Source organism: Cyprinodon tularosa, unplaced genomic scaffold (assembly GCF_016077235.1).
Source record: "Cyprinodon tularosa strain WSP-4 unplaced genomic scaffold, ASM1607723v1 ctg1089, whole genome shotgun sequence".
Classification (NCBI taxonomy): Eukaryota; Metazoa; Chordata; class Actinopteri; order Cyprinodontiformes; family Cyprinodontidae; genus Cyprinodon; species Cyprinodon tularosa.
In genome coordinates this window covers 92772-113504 of record NW_024037881.1, presented here as the reverse complement: position 1 = coordinate 113504, position 20733 = coordinate 92772, and the positions used below count along the sequence as shown (strand labels likewise).

Here is a 20733-nt window from a genome sequence, read left to right as displayed (position 1 = left end):
ATGATGGGGGGGGACTCACCTGCGCCTGGACCGGGGGGTGTATGGGGGTGTAGGGTTCTCTAGAGACCTGAGTGTAGGAGAGCGGAAATAGACACGGCGTGAGGAGAGACGCTAAACCTCAGGAGCGGAAAGAGAGCGGCTGTGAGGCTGAACGTGGCGCCTGCAGTCTGAGCTGATCAGGAAATAAAACCCCAGCAGGGTTCAGACTGACGGATCCTCACCGAGCCGAGCTGCTGGATACGGATGACGAGGCGCTGTGATGGAGCAGCGGCAGGCCAGGCTGCTCCCTCTCCTCGCAGTCCTCCATGTCCACGTCGCTTCGAGAGCGAGGCACTGAGTCCCCGCCGGGGACGGCGCCCCGCCGGCGGTCCTCTCCCTGAGCTTTTAACGAGCCGCTGCGTCTGGGACGCACTGCGACCTTAGGACTGTGGGAGAAACCAGGGAGACGTTAATGTCCTGCTTCAGGGGCAGGAAGGACGGGACGGACGAGCGGCTTCACCTGTCCATGTCTTCCTCTCCCAGGCTGCTGGAGGACAGCCTCTGGGGGTCCGCAGCATCCCCCTCGTCCTCTCCTGGAAGGTCTGTGTGGTTCTCAAACTGCTGAATGATGTTCCTCACGCTGCCAGAACGCACTGCGAACACAGCAGTCATCAGCGGGACAAGAAAAACAACAACACAGATCAACTAGAGAGAAGATTTTTAGAAAGGGACAATCTGAGATTAACGGTTGAACTTTAATGGATTTGAAAAATTAAAGAAATTGGATTAAATAAAAAAAAGAGGAAACAATAAAATACCTTCTGTGGGTGACAACGGGATGTGGAATGCTAAAAAAAAAAAACAAAAAAACAAGCCAAAAAGAAAGAATCGAATTATGAGTGATGAGATTTGAAGACCCTTAAATTAAAAACCATTTTAAAAGAAAAGGACGACATGATTGACGCAGGCAAAAATCAAAACAACATGATTGGAGGTGAAGAGACAGACAGAGGGAGCTGTGACCTGGCAACCGTTACTAGGATACAACATGCTTAGAGCATAATACAGCAAACATCAACACACTGGAAAAAATTGAAATCTAGATAAGTCAATTTTTCTTAAAATAAGTGAATTTGTTCTTGGATTGAGGAGGTAAGTGAAACACTTTTCAAACGGAGCAAGACAATTTACATTTAAAATAAGAAAACACAATTGCATTGTCTTATTTCAAGTGCATTTTATCTAATTATCTGATTTTAAGAGTAAAAATACTAATTTCACTGGCAAATCATTTCATTGACCAACTCAAATTAAGGGAAAATACCCTTAATTTAAGAAATGTTTATTTATTTCTAGATCGTTTTTTCAGCGCATATGTGGCTGCGGACTGGAGGTCAGCTGGCTGAAAGACGGGTGCTGCACTTTTACTTCACCTGCTAAATCTGATGTGTGAAAATACTTCCAGGTTTAGAAAAACAAACTTTATCTTAACAGTAACGATAATAGAAATTTTTTCTGCATGAATTAAATCTAACATCAGGTTTGACATTTTCATTCAATGTTTGGTTGTAATTTTTAGAATCTCTCTCAGCCATAAACACTTAAAGACAACAGAAAGGATAATATATGTGTGTGTGTGTGTGTGTGTGTGTGTGTGTGTGTGTGTGTCTTTACTGGACTGGGATGTGCTCCTGGGTTTGCCGATGTACTTCAGGATGGGGTTCCTTGTTTTGCTTTCTCCATCTTTCTCTTTCTTAACGCTGCTTGGCTGCAGAGGACAAAAACAAAGAAACATCAAACACATTTTGTCTTTTTTCTTTTTCTCATACTGACAATAAAATTTCCCCTTTTACATCAGAACGCCTCAAACGTCTCCTTAAAACATTTAAATGCCAGAAAATCCTGCCTTTATAAGTTTCTCCTTCATGTGAGAAAAAAAAAAAAAAACTGAAAACCACCATAGAAAGACTGAAAACAGCAGAATATCCAGTTCCGCCCTTCATGCTGCATTTGTTAGTTTTATAAAGAAAGAATCATCCAGACTGGTTTTGTAACCAGCAGAGCTTAACTGGCCTCAGGAAACAGGAGATCTAAAGTGGAAACTTTGACATGAACGGTTAGTTTTCCTTCCAAAGCGCTTAAAAATGTTAGGAACATCCTAACTGATGAGTCAGTGTAACTATGCACATATCAACCGTCGCTAAAAAAAGAGAAAAGCTGCTAATCGTGGTGAAAAATGTGCGCTGGTTGACGCATCGGTAGATCTAAATAAAAGCTAGCTATTAATGCTAACCCCACAGCACCATAATGTTACAACTAGTGTTGCACCGATACCGATATCAGGCGGGGCCCTGATCCAGTACTAAAATGGTGGTATCTGTATCAGCGAATACCAACAAATAGAGCACTGATACCATTTAGAGAGCCAAAAGTTTAGTCAACTATTGTCATTTATTCCAGGTAGGCAATAAAAGGTTCTACTGGATTCACCTTGTATTATGCTGTGTACACACCCAACGCAGCAGGAGCAGCGAGTTTACATGCAAAGTCAATGGTTGACTCGCGTCAAGGCGCAGCAAAATGTCCCGCAGCGCGTTATGAGCAGCTGAAGCAGCGCGTCGGGAGCATTTAAGCATCTGACGAGCGCCACGCTGCAAACTCGTTGCTGCTCGAGATAGAACAATTGAACTTTTGCTGCTTTACGCGCCGCATCAACCAATCAGAGAAGCTGATCTGGGAGCTGGCAGGTAGACAGACACATCGCTGATGATGCAGAGCGCTATGATCACTCCTCTGAAACAGTTTATTGACGCATAAATTAACTTAAAATGCTGAAACCTGCCGACAAAACATGTTCGCTTTTATTATCCTGATGTCTGCAGTTTGGATTACGTACATGAAAACCGCCTTCCAGCCGCCGCGGCGAGGAGGTGATCGCTCCATAGGCTGCTGTAGAATGGGATCCTACTGACAGTGCACCGTCGGTATGTGGGGGTCTGAGCGCCTCCGACAGAAATAATATTGGAAGGCAGGATGATAATCTGAATGAACTGACGGCAATGATTAAGTTTTCAGGTGGATTTTCCCACTTAAAAAAATATTAAAACTACTTTATTCCCACTGATCACAGCAAATATAGCTGCAGGTCAAAGACAGGATAGAGTAGCTCCGCCCAACATGCGTCAGACACACTTTTCACCGCTCAACCGGAGCAGCAAAGCTGCTTCAGCCGCTCGTCACCACTAAACTTGTACAAGCAGCAAAAAGGAAGCAGCAGACGCGTTTTTGCTGCTCCCGCTTTAGTCTTTTTCCCGCTTCATACACACACAAATCAATTTCAAACACATGGTATCTTTATTGGCCAATACTACACAGCCAGGTATCTGGGCCAAAAAATGGCATTGGTGCAACACTAGTTTATATATATATATGAATAAATCAAAATAATGCTGCCCCTCTGACAGTTAATACTCAGAAACAGGTCGTCTGCGTGCGTCACAGTGAACGCGACACACGCCCCTTCCACAGACACTCTGCTGCACCTCTCCAAAATTGTGGTTGACTACAGACAGTGCCGCAGACAGCAGGTTTCTGATTGATCAAATCTACATCCGCTCTACACTATGCATATTTTCTGTTTGGTACCTTACAGGCTTGTTTAGTTTGTATGACCTCCATTGTGGAAAACGACTCGCGAAGATGGACCAGCTAGAAGAGCGAGGTGCGCGAGAACGCTGAGAGTGTTTTTCCACCTGGATCCCCGATACTTTTCCCCCTAATATCCCTCCGTTGTCGCACAAACTTGCCCCTTACATTGTTTCCACTTCCTTACCGCCTCGGGCGTATTTAGAACCACAGCTAGTTCCTGATTGTCCGTCTTGCGTTGTGGCGTGGAATAACATAGAGCAGACCATGCTTCAATATTGGGCATAAATCAAAAATATCTGCAACAAACTGCTGCGAGAGAATAACCAGCCCTTAAGTAATGTTAATCTGTGCTACTAATCTAAGAAATTGAAAATCTAAAATCCAAACTCAGTGAATTTTTCACCTTTTAAATCAAACGTTAACTTTTTACAGGGACTTCCTTCCTTATACACCAATATCATCTTTGCTGTTGATGTAAATGTTCATAGCAGGCAAAAAAAGAACTGTTCTTTTTTTCTCTTAAATAAAAATCCAACCAGCTTAGATGAGATTCCTATCAGAACCTCAGAAACATCCTCCCAGCTCTGCTGGTTTCCTCTCTACCTACAAAGGTTCATATCCAGACAGTAATCTCCCCCATTAAAGGCAAACTGAGCGGCTCTCTAGCCTCCATTCAGCGGCCTGCTGACTGAGAGCAGAGTTCAGCGACACTCAAACAGCTTAGAGTGATAAACAGCAGCAGTTTAAAGCTTTTAAAATGAAAACATCAATTTAAGTCGGGGGCGGATTTAGATCCTTCCTATAAAAAGTGTTTTTATGTGGTTAAAGATGAATGAAATGTGCAGCAGAGGCGGAAAGCCGTTTTACCAGCAGACGCTCTGGGATCTTTACCTTTTTGGATTTTAAAAACGGCAGCCACTTCTCCTTCTCTGTGCTCAGGCCGGGGAAGACCTTGGAGTCTCTGAGCTTGATGCCGGAGTGACGCAGGTAGAGGACGACGGCTGAGGCCAGAGGAGAGCTGCGGCCAAGAGGAGGAGACAGAATCAACCACGGCGAGGAGACGAAACGAGACGGCAACAACAAAACAACACGAGTCCGCGATCACGTCTGCACGCTTTACGTGTTAAATTTGTCTTACCTCCTTTCCTCTTCATGCTTTGATCTGGAACAGAGAGAGAAACAGAAAATGTTGCTGAATATCTTATAGAACTTTAGTTACATCTCCAACAAACAGCAGCCCTGCCGTCTGAGTCATGTGACGAGGATCTGACGGGGTGTGTGGAGCCAGAAGAATAAATGTCACATGTTTTTCTAGCTTTAGATCTGCAGCAACGACCTTTGTTATCATCGCTTCGGCCAAGCGCCTTCTGCCGCTTCGTAATTAACTATTTTATTGGACTCTAAAGACCTGAGCAGGAGGAGACACTGCTGGGTTTCATTTCCTCCAGAAAGAAAGAAAGTCTGTCTTTAAAGGAAGGATCCCTGATTTCTCCTCATTATTAAGTTAGAATTTGGTTCATGAAGGCAGGAAAAACTAAAAACCAGGAAGTGACTCACAGTATCTCCCAGAGAGCGGTGACCTGTCTGTCCACCACCTGCCTCTCCTTCTGAGGGTCCCCGTCCAGCAGCGCCAGGTCTCCCTCCCCAAACAGAGATCCCAGACCCATCATCTGCTTGTTCCTGAAGAAGCAGTAAACCAGTCACAGTTAAACTAAACTTAGCCGTTATTTACAAGGAAAAAACTAACTAAACATGGAAAAAAGAAATTAACCTAATGTAAAAAAAATCAGGTTATTTTCCCTTATATTATTCTTTCTGCGGGTAAGGAATGATTTACATCTCACATAATGATTAAATAAAAACCTCTATCATCTTATTTTTAGTGTTTAAAATCTAATTATCTATTTTTAAGGGCAGCAATATTCATTCTAATGAGATATGATCTAATTTACCTGCTTGAATTTAAAGTTCTATTTGTTTTACTCTTTTTAAATGAATTTCTATGTGAAATTAAAGAGCCTGTTATAAAAACCACTGAAGCATCTTCAGAGGAGTTTTCTTTATTGAGCAAATATATTTTAGATGATCTCCATTTTTGAGAATTACACATAGAATATCCTCTCCTTTATAAGATTATTATTCCCTGGTTTTGTAAACCTTAAATCTTTCCTTTAAGATTTTTTAAAACGATTATGATTTACATCATATATTCTGGCCTTGTTTACCTCAGCAGCAGCAGAGGCCAGAGAGAGCATCATGTGTGAAAGCAGACGCTCTAAACTTTTAAGGTTTATATTGTAAGTAGGTTACAGTGTTTAACTTTATCAAGTAAAATATTTAAAATATATTAATTATTTTAGTGATCATTGCAGCATAGATAGAATCACAGAAACATCTGGTTTTGTGGGTTTTTCCTTTAAAACCCTGTAGATGTAAAACTCTGCTTAGATATTCCTAAAAGGCTGACAACATTTCTGACTAAAATTATTGAAGACGGATGCTAAAACATAAAAAAGCACACAAAAAAACAAAACAGCATTTCTACTAAACTTCACACAGCCTTCCTGTTATCTGCTAAAAATCCTGCTCTCTCTCTCTCACAGTCTGAATCACAAATGTGTCACATTTTTGTAGACATTAGTTTCTGTTTTAAATAATTTCTCACACATGTAGTCTTTCTAATGGTTCTTTTTAAATAAGCTGCTAATGAAAGCTGACTTTGAGTCACCTTTATTCAAGGCTATGAAACATTAACATCCTGGAGCAAAACATATAAAGAACTTTAGTGTGGCAGAAAATCAGAATTAAAATTCAGTTTGGAGTGTGGAGAAAATTGTAAATGACTTTTCATCAACAAAAAAAAAAAAAAAACAATAGGCACAACTCGGCTGCATTTTATTAGATTTTTTAACCAGAGAAAATTACCGTATTTTCACGACTATAAGGCACATATAAACGTCTTTTTCCCTCAAAATGTGCGGCGCGCCCTTTGGTGCGGTGCCCCCTATGTGTTGTTACTGCGGACTTCTGAGACCACCATGCACCATGCAGAACTCATCATCTCCTCATTGAGGAGATGATGAAAGAGTGGCTGAGGGAGGTGAATGTAAGGAGACCAGGTGGTTTTTTAACACTCATCACCATCTCTGTTAATCTGTGACTCCATGCGCGCCCATCTCACAGCTTATGTGGAAAAACATGGTGAAACAAATTGCTGTGCTTACTGTTATTCAACCTCTCGACATCGGTGTGAAATGGACGCAGCAGATGTAGCAGAAGCAGCGAGTTTACATGCAAAGTCAATAGTTGACGCGCGTATAGGCGCAGCAAAACGTCCCGCAGGGCGTTTTTATGGCAAGAAGGTTCGGCGCATCGGGAGCGTTTAAGCATCTGACGCGCCGCCAATGTGCTGCTGCTGCTCGAGATGGAAAAATTGAAGTTTTGCTGCTAGACAGCAAATATAGCTGCAAGGCAGAGAAAGAATAGAGTAGCTCCGCCCAACGCGCGTCAGACACACTTTTGCACCGCGCAGGCAGAGCAGCAAAGCTGCTTCAGCCACGAGTCAGAACTAACTGGTACAATCTAAACTGCAGGCAGCAGGATAATAAAAGCGAACATATTCTGCCGGCAGAATAGTTCCACGATAAGTGGCAGGCAGCGCCGGGCAAGTTACGCCACCGTTTGCGGATGGATTTTTGATGCTTGGACTAACGTGTCTGCTGGCTCTGTTGTTCAAGCTTTCGCAAAAGCCGGCATCATTTCCAAGGAGCCGGCCGGCACGGAAAGTGACTCTGACAGCGAAGAAGGGGAAATTGGCATGTCTGATTTAGCGCAGCTGTTTAATTCAGAAACAGAGGATGATGACTTTGATGGGTTTGATTAATACTTTGTAATAAATACATGAATAAAGCACAATCATACTCAGTTTTGCTCCCTCTCTATTTTTTTCTACCTGAAAACTTAATTCAGCAGCAGCCTCTGGGCCGCGTTGCCCCTGGGTTCACCGCGGCGGCTGGCAGGTGTTTTTCATCTAAATAATCTAAAGGATTATAAAAGGATAATAGGAGAATAAAAGCGAACATATTCTGTAGGCAGATTTCAGGATTTTAAGTTAATTTATGCGTAATAAACTGTTTCAGAGGAGTGATCACAGCCCTGTGTCATCAGCGATGTGTCTGTCTCACGGCCAGCTCCCAGGTTTGAATAATACTTTGTAATAAATACACCCTGCAGATATATTTTCTGTGATCAGTGGGAGTAAAGTAGTTTTAATATTTTTTAAGTGAGAAAATCCACCTGAAAACTTAATCATTGCAGTCAGTTAATCCAGATTATCATCCTGCCTTCTAATATAAGTTCTGTCGGTGCCGCTCAGACCCCCACATACCAGCGGTGCGATGTCAGTAGGAATGTCTCACGGCCAGCTCCCAGGTTTGATTACTACTTTGTAATAAATACATGAATAAAGCACAATCATACTCAGTTTTGCTCCCGCTCTATTTTTAAATATGCAGTAGAGGTATTTAAATGTAGTAGAGGACATGTACATAATATGTATAATACGTATATAAAACCCGCGCCCTATAGTCCGGTGCGCCTTATGTGTGTGTTCAATACAGAAATGGCACACATAACTGAGAGTGCACCTTTTAGTACGGTGCGACTTATGGTCGTGAAAATACGGTAAGCTGGAGATCAGCGATTTCTTGTCCTTTGCAGGTTTCTTGGTTCATTTCTATCTACAGATTTTTCAAAAATAAAGGTCGAATGATAATGTTTTGATCCGATTGCTCGTTGTTTTAATATTTCAAGCAGTACCGCATCTTAAACCTTGAACAGATCAAAGCAAACACTGTAAAACACCTTTAACCATATTATCATTAAACCTCACTTTGTTTAGAAACATGTTATAAACGCTTCTAAATCATCTTTAATTCCAGATTAATTAAATCAACATTTGTTAGTTTCATATTCTAGGAACAATGTCAAAGATCATATTAGAGAAGAAGCACAGCTGAAGAATAAACGGTTAATGTTGAGTTTCCTTCAACTCAGTCAGTTTTCTCTGTCTCTGAATCTAATTCAGTATTTAAAAAGTCGGACTAAATGAAGCTCAAAGGAAAATTCAGAGTGAGGTTTTAAACAGATGGAGTTCGAAAAAGCTAAAGAGCTTTAATAGAAATATCTACAGCTTTTTAAGTGAATGTTTAACAGATTGATGTTTGTATAAAGGGTCAAAATTAACAGTGGTTAAAAAAAAGGCAAAAATTTTAAAGATTTATATGTTGTGGAGTTAAACTGTGTTTTGGATGGAGAACGAGCAGCATTTAGCGTCTCCTACCTGTAGTCTTGTATCAGCTCCTGGATGTCTGGCAGCACCAGCTGCTGCAGCTCAGACAGAGGCCCTCTGATGTCCTCCTGGGCGTGGAGGCGATTCTCTGTAAGGAGGAAGGCTCATTAATAATATGACAAAAAAACTAGACACCAAACAAACACGGAGATATATCCGATTATTCATGAGGCTTTCAGGTGTCTCACCAATATCTGTTAGATATTCCTCTTTCACTCTGATTTTCAAAGGCTGGAAGAAAATCATTTCAATGAAACAGTTTACCTTCAACAATAAAAAATGTCACTGGTTGAATCGATTTTAGCAATTAATGAAAAGAAACTAACATCAATCTCTACAAACTCCATTTACTTATTACCAAACAAACATTAGTTCATACAGTAAAGTAGAAGATGGCTACATACAGCGTCTGGGTCCAGGAAGTGGGAGCAGATCTGAGGGGCGAGCGCCCGAGCGTCTTTAGGGCTGGAGCCTAAATACGCCTCCACAGACAGATAAAACAGCTGTGGAGGAAAGAACAATAACAGGAATATAAGAAAAAAGATCCTAGTTTATCCCCAGAGATCTTCACCATCCAGCTGTACATCAAAGTGGCGGTGAGGAGTGATAAAATACAAACACAGCTTACCATAGCCTAATTCTAACCATAGCAGAAAACAACTCAACTTAACTCAAACTTTATTTATAAAGCACATTTAAAACAAGCAGGGCTTGACCAAAGTGCTACAAGTGGAACATAAGATAAAAACTGAAGGCTAAAATACATAAACACATAAAAATAGAATAGGATAAATGTTTTAATTAAAATACATTTTAGAATAAAATAAAATTTAAAATAAAAGTTTGCCAAATGTCCACTTAGACATGATTAAAAGCCAGGAAGAAGAAATGTGATTTTAAAGAGGATTTAAAACCCTCAAAGGAGCCTTTGAGGGTTTTAAGCTGATCTAATATGCCAAGGCAAGTTATTCCAGAGCCTCGGTGCAAAACACACACTAAACATCACTGAGGATAAAAAAAAGAATAACAGTAAAAAAACTAGAACTGATCTGATAACTGTTGTTTATCAAAGGTAATCCATTTTTTGCAAGAAGGTCAGGAAAAGTGTAATTTAGAATATAATCTAAGATAAATTAAAAGAAAGCTGAAAGTTAAAAAATGCACGGCAGCAGAGGTTTGACGATGTTGGACACTCAGTGGGGTTCTGGTTTATTTGAATTCCTGTTTAAACCAGATTATGTTGCGGAGCCGAGACCATGTAAGGTATGACTGGGCAGTTAAACCCAGAGAGACTAGGGCTGTTTCTCAGTTCACAAGAACGTGAGTACAGACTCATGTCCTCGACAAGTATGTTCTTTAGAAGAACACAGGAAAGTCTGAACTCTGGGAGAACGGGAGCATGCAGCATAAATATGGGTCAACCGGAACAGAAGCTGCTGATGAAGTCAACACATGCTCAACTCGTGTAGAGCTGCATTTCACCTCCTATTATTTTTAGTCTCTAGATATTAATAAATTCTGTTTTTTTTTATTTAGTGGGGGAATAATAATTGATCAGATAAACACAAAACAAATCAACATTTTGCCAAATAAAACAATAAAATTGCCATCAGAGCATGCGGTCCTTCACACACGGCTATGCCAAGATAGGGCTGATGAAGACGGGCTAACGTTAGCCCTAGCTGCCGTTAGCCTCAGAGGTCGGCTGGTTGCCACAGTCCTCTCAACTTCGGAATTTTCTTTTTTAAATTACGCATTAAATTGGTAAATGAGCCATATAGTGACGCTTAGATGTATAATGTTCTCGCCTCAAATGATCTTAAAACTTTCTTTTATTGAACAACAGAAAATAGAGATTTTAACATTCAATGGAGCGCTCCATTGAAAGCTTCTAAAGCCGCAGTGCATGCTGGGACTGCTGTCAATTTGAAGAATGGACAAATCTGCTCTGATGCATGCTGGGTAAATAGGGAGGGGCGAGAACAACATCCGGGGACTTTGTCTGTTCTCGGCCTTCTTGCCCTTGTGAATTGGAACAGGCTGAGGACGTTTCACGAGTGCACGAGAACGCACAAGTACACATATTGAGAAACGGCCTAAATCTTAGCTGACCAGAGGGTTGGGGTCCAGCAGCTGGGTGAAAACGTATCTCATGAAGACCGTCATGTGTGCCGGTCGGGACTTTAACAACTCGATGTCCTGGAAAGGACTGTCCATCTATAAACACAGGAAAAATAACATGAAGGAAGACAGAAAAGCAGCTACAGGATCAGACAGGTTCAATTAAAAGACCCAGACCTCGTTAAAGCGGTAGCCATCAACATCATCATCATCCACCTCCTCAGGGCTGATGATCTGCGCTTTTCCACCCTGTGATAGAAACAGATGAATAAAGATGTCGTTTAAATGGCTGAAACATCACAACTACTCGTTTATTTATTGCTAACATGCAGGAAACAGGAAAGACTGAGAACGTAGATCTATTGTTATAAAAATGTGGAAAAGACGAATGAGAAAAATGAAGGAGAAGGAAACATGGCGGCGGATGTGTGTCCATCTCACCGTGTCAGACAGGCCGTGTGTGTCCGAGTTCTGGCGGCGGTGATGGGGGGTCCTGAATGGTGATGGGGGGGAGGAGTTGGGAGTCTCAAAGGGCTGGGGGGGGGAGGGAGGATGAAGGGGAACGGGATGAGTGGACGATCACATGCACCAACAGACTCTGCTCTGATTGGACAGACAAGCTCACCTCCGGGTCTCCTTCACTCGAGTCCATGGACAGCCGTCCTGTGGAGGAACAGGACGCCTCATTAGAAAACATTTTAACTATTTAACATTTAACTAAAGTATTCACACCCCTTAAACATTTTACGATTATTAATGCGCTCCACTGAGATCGGATTGGAAATAATTAAAGACTTAAGTTAGGTTGAAATGTGTCGACTCTGATCCCTAAAAACAACCTGCAGGCCTCATACCAGCTAATTAACAAACATAGAGGTGCTTAGTGTTTAATTCAATCACTAAAATAAACCCTTAGAGGTCTGTTAAAAAACAAACTGCTTCATGAATACCAGAAAAACATCAGACGCAACAGAGAGACGCTGAAGAGCTGTTAAATTAGCTTTAAGTTGATTAAGAATAAGCTGAGCTTTGAACGTTTCACAGAAACCTTTTCAAAAATCACCTAAAATAAAAAGACGACCACAGGGCTGCAGATCTACCAAGATGTTAATGATCCGATAGAGAATATGAGTCAGAGCAGCTGCCATGGTAACACTGGAGGAGCTGCAGAGATCCAGGGCTCAGAGTCTGTTGCCAGGACAACTATCAGTGGTCCATTACAGAAACTGACCCAGAATAACAGGATAATCATCGGTTAAAGAAGCTGTCTGTAGTCTGATCCAATAATGAAGACAATGTGTGCGAGGTGCTGATTTGATCACAGCAGACCAGAATGGCTGATATTCCTGAACACAGCAGCAGCAGCAGCACATAATGGCAGAAGCATCTTTATAACAGCACATCTTTCTCGTTCCGTTTAATCACTGCTCCGTGCTGGAAAATCCCAGAAAAACTTGGAGAAGATCAAAGGGTGTGAACACTTTTTTAAAGGTGCTAAGCTAAACTGTTAAGTCTCATTTTTTCTAAAAGCATTTGCAAAAGGGCAGAGACAAACCTTCTCCTGCTTGGATGTAGCTTGTGACGAACTCTGACCTCGTTCCCTCCTGAAAAAGAAACAGGAAGTGATCAACTCAACAAGCAGCCATCCCATAATAATCCAGGACAGAGATCTGCTACCTGTGGCTCTTTAAACACTCTTCATCACCTTGGCTATAAAATGATGAAGATCCTTGGAAAAATTAGATGCTAAACAATGCTGGTTAGCATCCTCTGCATTGACAAATGGTTTTTCTAAAAATAAAAGGACTTTAAATATAACAGATATGTTGTTTTTTAACTTTCTAAGCAGGGATTTCTTTTTTTTTCCTTTTTCTGCAAACATTTCAGCAGTCCATTAAAATGCTTTTATTCTTTTTTTGTACTTTTTTTCCCTACATTTCAAAGATTTGAAATGGTGTGGTGATCATTACGAAAGAACAAATCTTTTGTGGATATTTATGATATTTTTTCTCTCTTAAAATGCTGCAAAAAAAACAAACATATATATATATATATATATATATATATATATATATATATATATATATATATATATATACACACTCACCGGCCACTTTATTAGGTACACCTGTCCAACTGCTCGTTAACACTTAACTTGTAAGCAGCCAATCACATGGCGGCAACTCAGTGCATTTAGGCATGTAGACATGGTGAAGACAATCTCCTGCAGTTCAAACCGAGCATCAGTATGGGGAAGAAAGGTGATTTGAGTGACTTTGAACGTGGCATGATTGTTGGTGCCAGAAGGGCTGGTCTGAGTATTTCAGAAACTGCTGATCTACTGGGATTTTCACGCACAACCATCTCTAGGGTTTACAGAGAATGGTCCGAAAAAGAAAAAACATCCAGTGAGCGGCAGTTCTGTGGGCGGAAATGCCTTGTTGATGCCAGAGGTCAGAGGAGAATGGCCAGACTGGTTCGAGCTGATAGAAGGGCAACAGTGACTCAAATAACCACCCGTTACAACCAAGGTGGGCAGAAGAGCATCTCTGAACGCACAGTATGTCGAACTTTGAGGCAGATGGGCTACAGCAGCAGAAGACCACACCGGGTGCCACTCCTTTCAGCTAAGAACAGGAAACTGAGGCTACAATTTGCACAAGCTCATCGAAATTGAACAATAGAAGATTGGAAAAACGTTGCCTGGTCTGATGAGTCTCGATTTCTGCTGCAACATTCGGATGGTAGGGTCAGAATTTGGCGTCTACAACATGAAAGCATGGATCCATCCTGCCTTGTATCAACGGTTCAGGCTGGTGGTGGTGGTGTCATGGTGTGGGGAATATTTTCTTGGCACTCTTTGGGCCCCTTGGTACCAATTGAGCATCGTTGCAATGCCACAGCCTACCTGAGTATTGTTGCTGACCATGTCCATCCCTTTATGACCACAATGTACCCAACTTCTGATGGCTACTTTCAGCAGGATAATGCGCCATGTCATAAAGCTGGAATCATCTCAGACTGGTTTCTTGAACATGACAATGAGTTCACTGTACTCAAATGGCCTCCACAGTCACCAGATCTCAATCCAATAGAGCATCTTTGGGATGTGGTGGAACGGGAGATTCGCATCATGGATGTGCAGCCGACAAATCTGCGGCAACTGTGTGATGCCATCATGTCAATATGGACCAAACTCCCTGAGGAATGCTTCCAGCACCTTGTTGAATCTATGCCATGAAGAATTGAGGCAGTTCTGAAGGCAAAAGGGGGTCCAACCCGTTACTAGCATGGGGTACCTAATAAAGTGGCCGGTGAGTGTGTATATATATATATATGCCATTTTTTTCTTAGAATAAGTGAATTCGTTCTTAAGTTACTTTGCCAAAAAAAAAAAACTGCATTGTCTTATTTCAGTGGCATATTATCTAAATTAGTAAAAATACTCATTCTATTGACAAATCTTTATTTACTCAAATTAAGGGTAAATATACTTAATTTAAGATTTTTTTTTTACTTATTTCCTAATTTTTGCAGTGAAAAGACAATTTTTGTGGCTCTAAATGAGTTTTATTAGCTGGACTGATTATAAAATAGTTTCTGTGGATTTTAAACGTTGCAGATTGCTGACCCTAGGAGATGATCTCACTCAGGGAAGGATAGAAAAATACCAAAATGTTGCAAAAATGATCGAACGCCTCCTGATATTATTCGTTACTTTGAATCTTTCTTGTTAGTTTCCTCGCAGCAGGAAGGCCTCAGTCCACTCACCTGATTCTGGATCTTGACCCTGACTTGGTGAGCTCTCCTCTTGGCGCTCTCTATCCGCTCCTCCAGCGACGGCGACGGGTTCCTCAGCTGTTGGTCCATCAAGTCCTTCCGAACAGTAAAGTTCAGACGGATTAAACGGAACAAAGCTTCTAAACATTAACATAATGAAGACCTGTTGGTCTGAAATCCTACCTGGAGTTCGGCCTCCTCCTGCTCCAACATTTTCCTGAGTATCTGACATGCGTGTTTTTGCACCTCTGGATCCTACAGACACACAGAGACATTTTTAGAGAAACATGATGGTTCCGTCCTTTTTTTAATTCCTCGTTGTCTGAGCTTCAGCTCACCTGTAGCGGTTTGGGTCCAGTGATTCTTTGGGATGGCGGTAGAGGTGGGGGTGGAGGGGGCTGACCCTCCCCAGCCAGGGAAGACCTCTGACTGGGTGAAGCGTCTGTAGGAAGGGGCTCCAGGGGAACAGAGGATGCTGAGGAGGCCGGTCCTTGTAGCGTCAGAGCAACATACGGCCCAGCTGGAGGACAAAAGGAGGAGCTCAATAAAAGATATAAACGCTTTAAAAACAGAGTGAATCTGGCATCAAACTCACATTTTATGAGCTTCACCACCTCCTGATGAGTCATGGAGGAAACCACTGAGCCGTTCACCTGACAGGAGGAGATGGACACAATCACACTGAGATCAGGAGGTCAGCGTTTAGTTAGAAAACCTGCATCAGAGGGAGCAAAGCAGACCTTAATGATCCGGTCCCCCTCCTGCACCCCGGCTTTGACTGCAGCGCCACCTGGAGGAGAGAGCAGACATGTCAGGGCTGGAGGAGAAAGGTTTATGTATTTTAGGAACTAAACGCCACGCCTGAATTTCTCACGCCGTTCAGACAGATTCACTTTAGGAAAGAAATAAAATATGTGACCTCATTGTTTAAAGATGTGTTACCGACTTGAAGCCGACATCCAGACTGGAAGAGGAACTTTGCTTTAGAGAGGAATGCTTAAACACTTCACACCTTCAGTTGCTTTGATATCATTTGACACTTATGTTTCAAAGGGAATCAAACTTTCTGAACATCTGTAGTTGGAACAGAACCTCCTTCTGAGAGGAGCTCAGAGAACCGACCGCTGGTTCCAGTGAGGGATCCGATGGAGACTAAGTATTCTATCAGGAGCAGATGGGGAGTTAAATGTGCTCAGGTCACATTTATGTTCAAACCAAACCCATTGTAGACATTTTCTGGACATCACTTTAAATTAGAGTTTATTTGGAAGCGAACTAAAAAAGGATGACAGGAAACCCAGAACCTCCATGTTGTTGAACTCTGGTCCATTTGAAAAGCTTCCTGAAGGCACCACATCAGGTAAAGTAACCAAGCAGGAGGGACACAAAAAATCAGGATATATTTATGCCATTCTACAACAGCACATGGAAACCAGTCTGCTACATCGCTCGACATCGTCTATTTTGCTCTTTTTTATCATTTCTTTGGTTTATTTGATATTTTTCTGGTGGAATTTGTTCTTCGTTTGAACTCTGGGACATTTAAAGATAATACAAAAAAAGTACAGGAGGAACCTGCTGAAGTATTTAGCTTCTCTTCCATCTGCCTTCAAGAACACATGAAGGCTGAGAGTAGAGACAGAGGGACTGTTCAAGAGTATTCATTTCTGACAGGAAGGATGTAAAAAGCTATTAAATGTAAAAAGGTTGGGATTTAAGTTCATATTGTAAAGTAGAAGGTTCACTTCTAAATCCTCCAAATGATGAAGATGAAGCATTCAGTTTATAAAGTCACAGTTTGGTGAAATTTAAGGTTTTTTCTTCTAAGGAAGAAATCTTTAATAGATTGTGTTTTTTAAAGGACTGGACTTTTCCTCTGAGAATGTTTCCACATATATCCAGGAGTTTTTTGCACCTCTGTCTGCTGACCGATGCTGTTTTTAAGCCCCTGAGGGTCGATCCTTCTGATCACATTCCAGGTCAGAACAGGCTTTAAAGGTGCTTTAAAACATCCAATTATAGGTTATTCTACTGTGAACAGACAAAAAGCCCCGGACTGATGTTAAACCACTTTCAGAAAATTTGTCTGGTAGCTTCAGACATGACCAGGATCACCCAGAATTTATGCAGGAAGCTGTTTTTATTTAATTCATCAGCAAATGAAGAATATTTTTTCAATTTTTAATATATTTACAATGTTCCTAAAATTATGAAAACAATGTAATGGGATAAAAACTGAGTGGGTATATGTATTTTTTTATTTTTTTTTTTTAAAGAATAAAGTAGTTTCGGATTCCTTAACACTGCCTGAATACAAAGCTTATACAACCAGAAAGGCAGTGAGGAGGTTTAGAAAAATGAAATCTGAATCAGACCAGGTTTAAAAAGCTGTTTTACCAAAATAACACCCTAATAGGAAGCCGCTCACGCTGAGACTGGAGGTTTTTTTTATGTTAAAGGGGAGTTTTTCTCTCTACTGTCGCAGCATGCATGCTCAGTGTGAGGGATTGCTGGAGTGTCATCGACAACATGCAGGTGAACGACTGGATGCAATCAGCAGGTTTTCCTTCACAGAAACTTTGAACCAATCTGAGTGTATCGTTTCCTTAATGTGACTTGAGATCACAGGTCTAGTGAATTGGAGCTAAATAAATAAACTGAATCTCCCAGCTGTACCTGAATGCAGCATGTTTAAGACTATGACCTGATATATGTTCAGAAATGTTTAAATCCTTTCTTCAAGAATCTTTTTATTCTACTTTGGGGTTTTCTATAGTTAATTAGAAAAAAGAAAACAAATATTTTTTGCAGATTTGAGAAGGTTTGGAAACATAAGCATCTGTTGAAAGAAGAGAAGAGAAAAAAGACCGAGGAGCTTTAAGAGAACTGATCAAAGGAATTCCATCAGCTAAAGTAAAGAAAGCACTAAACTGATAAAATAATCAATCATTCAGACAGCTGTGTAAATGTTTGCTGAAGTGTAACTTAACAGGTTTTCTTTGACAACTTTCTCTCTTTTTTCCTTTCCTGTATAATAATGCTTCCAGTTAGTTAAAAAAAAATCTGTATTTTTGTTTTGTTCCATAAAACAAGCAGCTTCTCGATGATCTTAATATAAGTCTGATCATAAATGCAGAAACAGCTGATCTGAAGATGTTGGATCATTAAGGGCAAATCTCTCCTGCTGTCCCCGCTTTCCACCAGCAGGGGGCGATAGAACTCAGCAGGAATAAGGATTGCAAACAGTGGACTTTGAAGCCTCAGGAAAAATTGGGTGATAAGAAGGAAGGGGGAGGGAACCTGTGATTCTGCTTCTTATCCGCTGCCCTCCGTTTCTCTGAATCCACTGAACTGATTAAAGAAAACTGAAAGCAAAAGGCAGGAGAAGAGCAACCAGCAGGAGAGTAAAACTAGACACGTCAGAGATATGTTAAAGTCGTAGGGAAATCATATTTAAATGTCAAATCATTCTGGCTCAATGTATATAAATGTATAAAAAGGTTTTCTATTTAAAAAAAAATCCTGTCATAAAATCAATGTTTTTTTTCTTTCTTCGCTATCTTATGCAGGCCAGTTAATTATACGTCAGGCTGAACACCTAAATTCGGCCAATCATATATCAACGGTCATCTGTCAATCTATTTTTTCGGTCATAGCATCTTGATTAATATGTCGCAGCTAATATACGCAACTGTTGAAATAAGAATAATTTCCTTTCCCATTGAGTTCCGTCCCAGTGTTCACGGGGATGGACGTCTGTGTCTTCAGCAGGCGTAGAGCTAACAGAACTGGCAGCGTTGCGAGGCAAGGGCTCAAACATGTACGGCTGTAAGCCTTCTACACCAAACCAAGCTTCTGCCGCCCTGGCGTCCTCTAACACAACAACTTCGTCCCCACTTTCCTCCTCTAAATAAAAAATGGATGACAGAGGAGACTCATCCATGACCTCCGACACTAAACTCTCCTCCTCTTGCATGTTGCCTCTGTCCATAGCGTTCCTTGACAGTGTCGTTTCTAAGTCACCAATTTAGTGCTACTTGGTCCCAATGGAATTTCTCATTGGGAACCTACTAGCACTAAGTTGCTAACTCGTTAGGAAGATGCTTCAGAGAAACCAGCCACAATCAAACATGCTTGCAAACCTTCCGCCAAAACAATCCTGGCACCTTGATAATCGACCAATCAAATTCAATTTATTCACTTGTGTAAAGTCGGGCACCACTCAGGAGAATTCGGAAATGAAACAGTCGGAACAGCCGCTTCCCCACGACTTTAATATTAAACATTCTTTCGTTTCAGCAGTGCTTTGGACCCAAACCTGCCCACATTATCCCTGACCTTTAGACTTAGTCCTTTTCTTCTGCTCAGGCAATAGGGGGTTTTCAGTTGACGTCACGCTCACGTGACTACTCAGCGCGTCCGCCATATTGGGTGGCAGCCTTAGGCAGTATTGACAGTGAAAAATGGTGAAAACGTGTGTAATTGTTGGTTGCACGGCCCGTGGAGGTGGAGATCAACGCTCTATCGCATACCAGCCGTAATCGTGAATCAATGTGAAAAAACAAAACAGCTATCTGAACAACGCCGTCACCTATGGCTGACACGGATATCCAGGTCCGATTTGGACGGTGTTAAGCTGGAACACGCCAGAGTCTGCAGTGCTCACTTCGTCACAGGTAATTAACTGTCAAGCATTTAAAACATGTAAGAATATATTAATAATAGGGCTTGGGCGTCATGACGTATTACTTTCCGTGGCCGCAATGTTGACTGCCTCCGCCGCTGCTACTCAGACTACTGCCTATGACTACCGCGTACTGGACTCCCTCTCTCAGCCGTGTTTTAATTTGATTAATTTCACCTTAACTTGATTTCAACCAGCGGGAAAAGGCTCAAATATGTGAGAAACCCGGAGGGTTTAGGGAGGTTTGGCAGTTAACGTTACTAACCAAACCTTTGAAACACATAGCAGCTAGTTAAAAGTACATTACATGCCTGAGTGGTTGTTAGCACTAACGGTTAGCACTGTTTGCTGGCTTTATGAGCTGCAGCTCCTGAACCCATCCATTCGTAAACTGCACATGAGACTCCAAGGACTTGTAGCTTTGGAACTGTTCGCGCACCGCCGGCCGTTAGCCACCTAGCATAGCGAGCCCTGCGTCGGATTGTTTACATTTTTACCATCTTATTAAAACTCACCCGTCCACGTATGATGGCGATTTCCTTCATGTACATCACTTCGACATCTTGTACCCAACCAGATGTGAACTGGTTGTGAGCCTCTAGACCCTTGTACGCTCTCATTTCCTCAAGAGTGTGCAGAGGGTTTTCACTGAACACCAGGTAATGAACTATGTCACCATGCTCTACATTTGGCCAATCATCTGGATTAGTGCTAAACAAGGCACCGTGGAGGGCATAGGGGTCCATATGGTCGATCACGGAACATTTCCTCAGATATGTTCCATGATCTGGTGGCTCTAGCGTGCTGGCGTACTTATCCATTCGCGACATGATATATATGATATACGATAATATGTCACCCAAGATGGCGGACCGGAAGCTGGCCAGTGACGTCACTGAAAACACCCTATTGGGTGCACTGGATTTTATTAATGGGCATCAGAGTAAATGGGGGGAAAAATTGAAATACAAAAATAGGAAAACTGGTCCATGTTGATTCTCACCTGGTCGGACATTCTGCACAAGCTTGACTCTTTCTCCGCAGACGGTGAAGCCGAACCCCAGCTGGTCCTTCTGCACCACCACACACCTGTGCACCAAACCAGGACCTGACCCGGAGGGAAAAGCATCGGCTCAGTCCAAACAGAACAAACAGAACCACGGCGCTAAAG

At 41.7% G+C, this 20733-nt stretch overlaps 1 protein-coding gene across 7 annotated transcripts in view; it reads right to left on the bottom strand.

Annotated features, from left to right (window-relative positions):
• The window catches only part of arhgef11 (Rho guanine nucleotide exchange factor (GEF) 11), a 43886-nt gene that overhangs the window by 13283 nt on the left and 9870 nt on the right, over window positions 1–20733 (bottom strand). For 4 of the 7 annotated variants that reach the window (XM_038292625.1, XM_038292635.1, XM_038292664.1 and 1 more), the window contains 22 exons: window positions 20566–20670; window positions 15619–15668; window positions 15474–15531; window positions 15217–15398; window positions 15062–15133; window positions 14870–14974; window positions 12654–12702; window positions 11724–11761; window positions 11540–11632; window positions 11276–11347; window positions 11090–11194; window positions 9382–9480; window positions 9166–9208; window positions 8969–9065; window positions 5185–5307; window positions 4766–4789; window positions 4519–4645; window positions 1654–1747; window positions 798–827; window positions 500–632; window positions 222–425; window positions 20–67 (listed from right to left, as the gene is read on the bottom strand). In XM_038292625.1, coding sequence (XP_038148553.1) covers window positions 20–67; window positions 222–425; window positions 500–632; window positions 798–827; window positions 1654–1747; window positions 4519–4645; window positions 4766–4789; window positions 5185–5307; window positions 8969–9065; window positions 9166–9208; window positions 9382–9480; window positions 11090–11194; window positions 11276–11347; window positions 11540–11632; window positions 11724–11761; window positions 12654–12702; window positions 14870–14974; window positions 15062–15133; window positions 15217–15398; window positions 15474–15531; window positions 15619–15668; window positions 20566–20670 — 1951 coding nt within the window. The remainder of the gene's footprint in view (window positions 1–19; window positions 68–221; window positions 426–499; window positions 633–797; window positions 828–1653; window positions 1748–4518; window positions 4646–4765; window positions 4790–5184; window positions 5308–8968; window positions 9066–9165; window positions 9209–9381; window positions 9481–11089; window positions 11195–11275; window positions 11348–11539; window positions 11633–11723; window positions 11762–12653; window positions 12703–14869; window positions 14975–15061; window positions 15134–15216; window positions 15399–15473; window positions 15532–15618; window positions 15669–20565; window positions 20671–20733) is intronic. The other 3 variants (XM_038292650.1, XM_038292674.1, XM_038292656.1) reach the window with 2 other exon arrangements.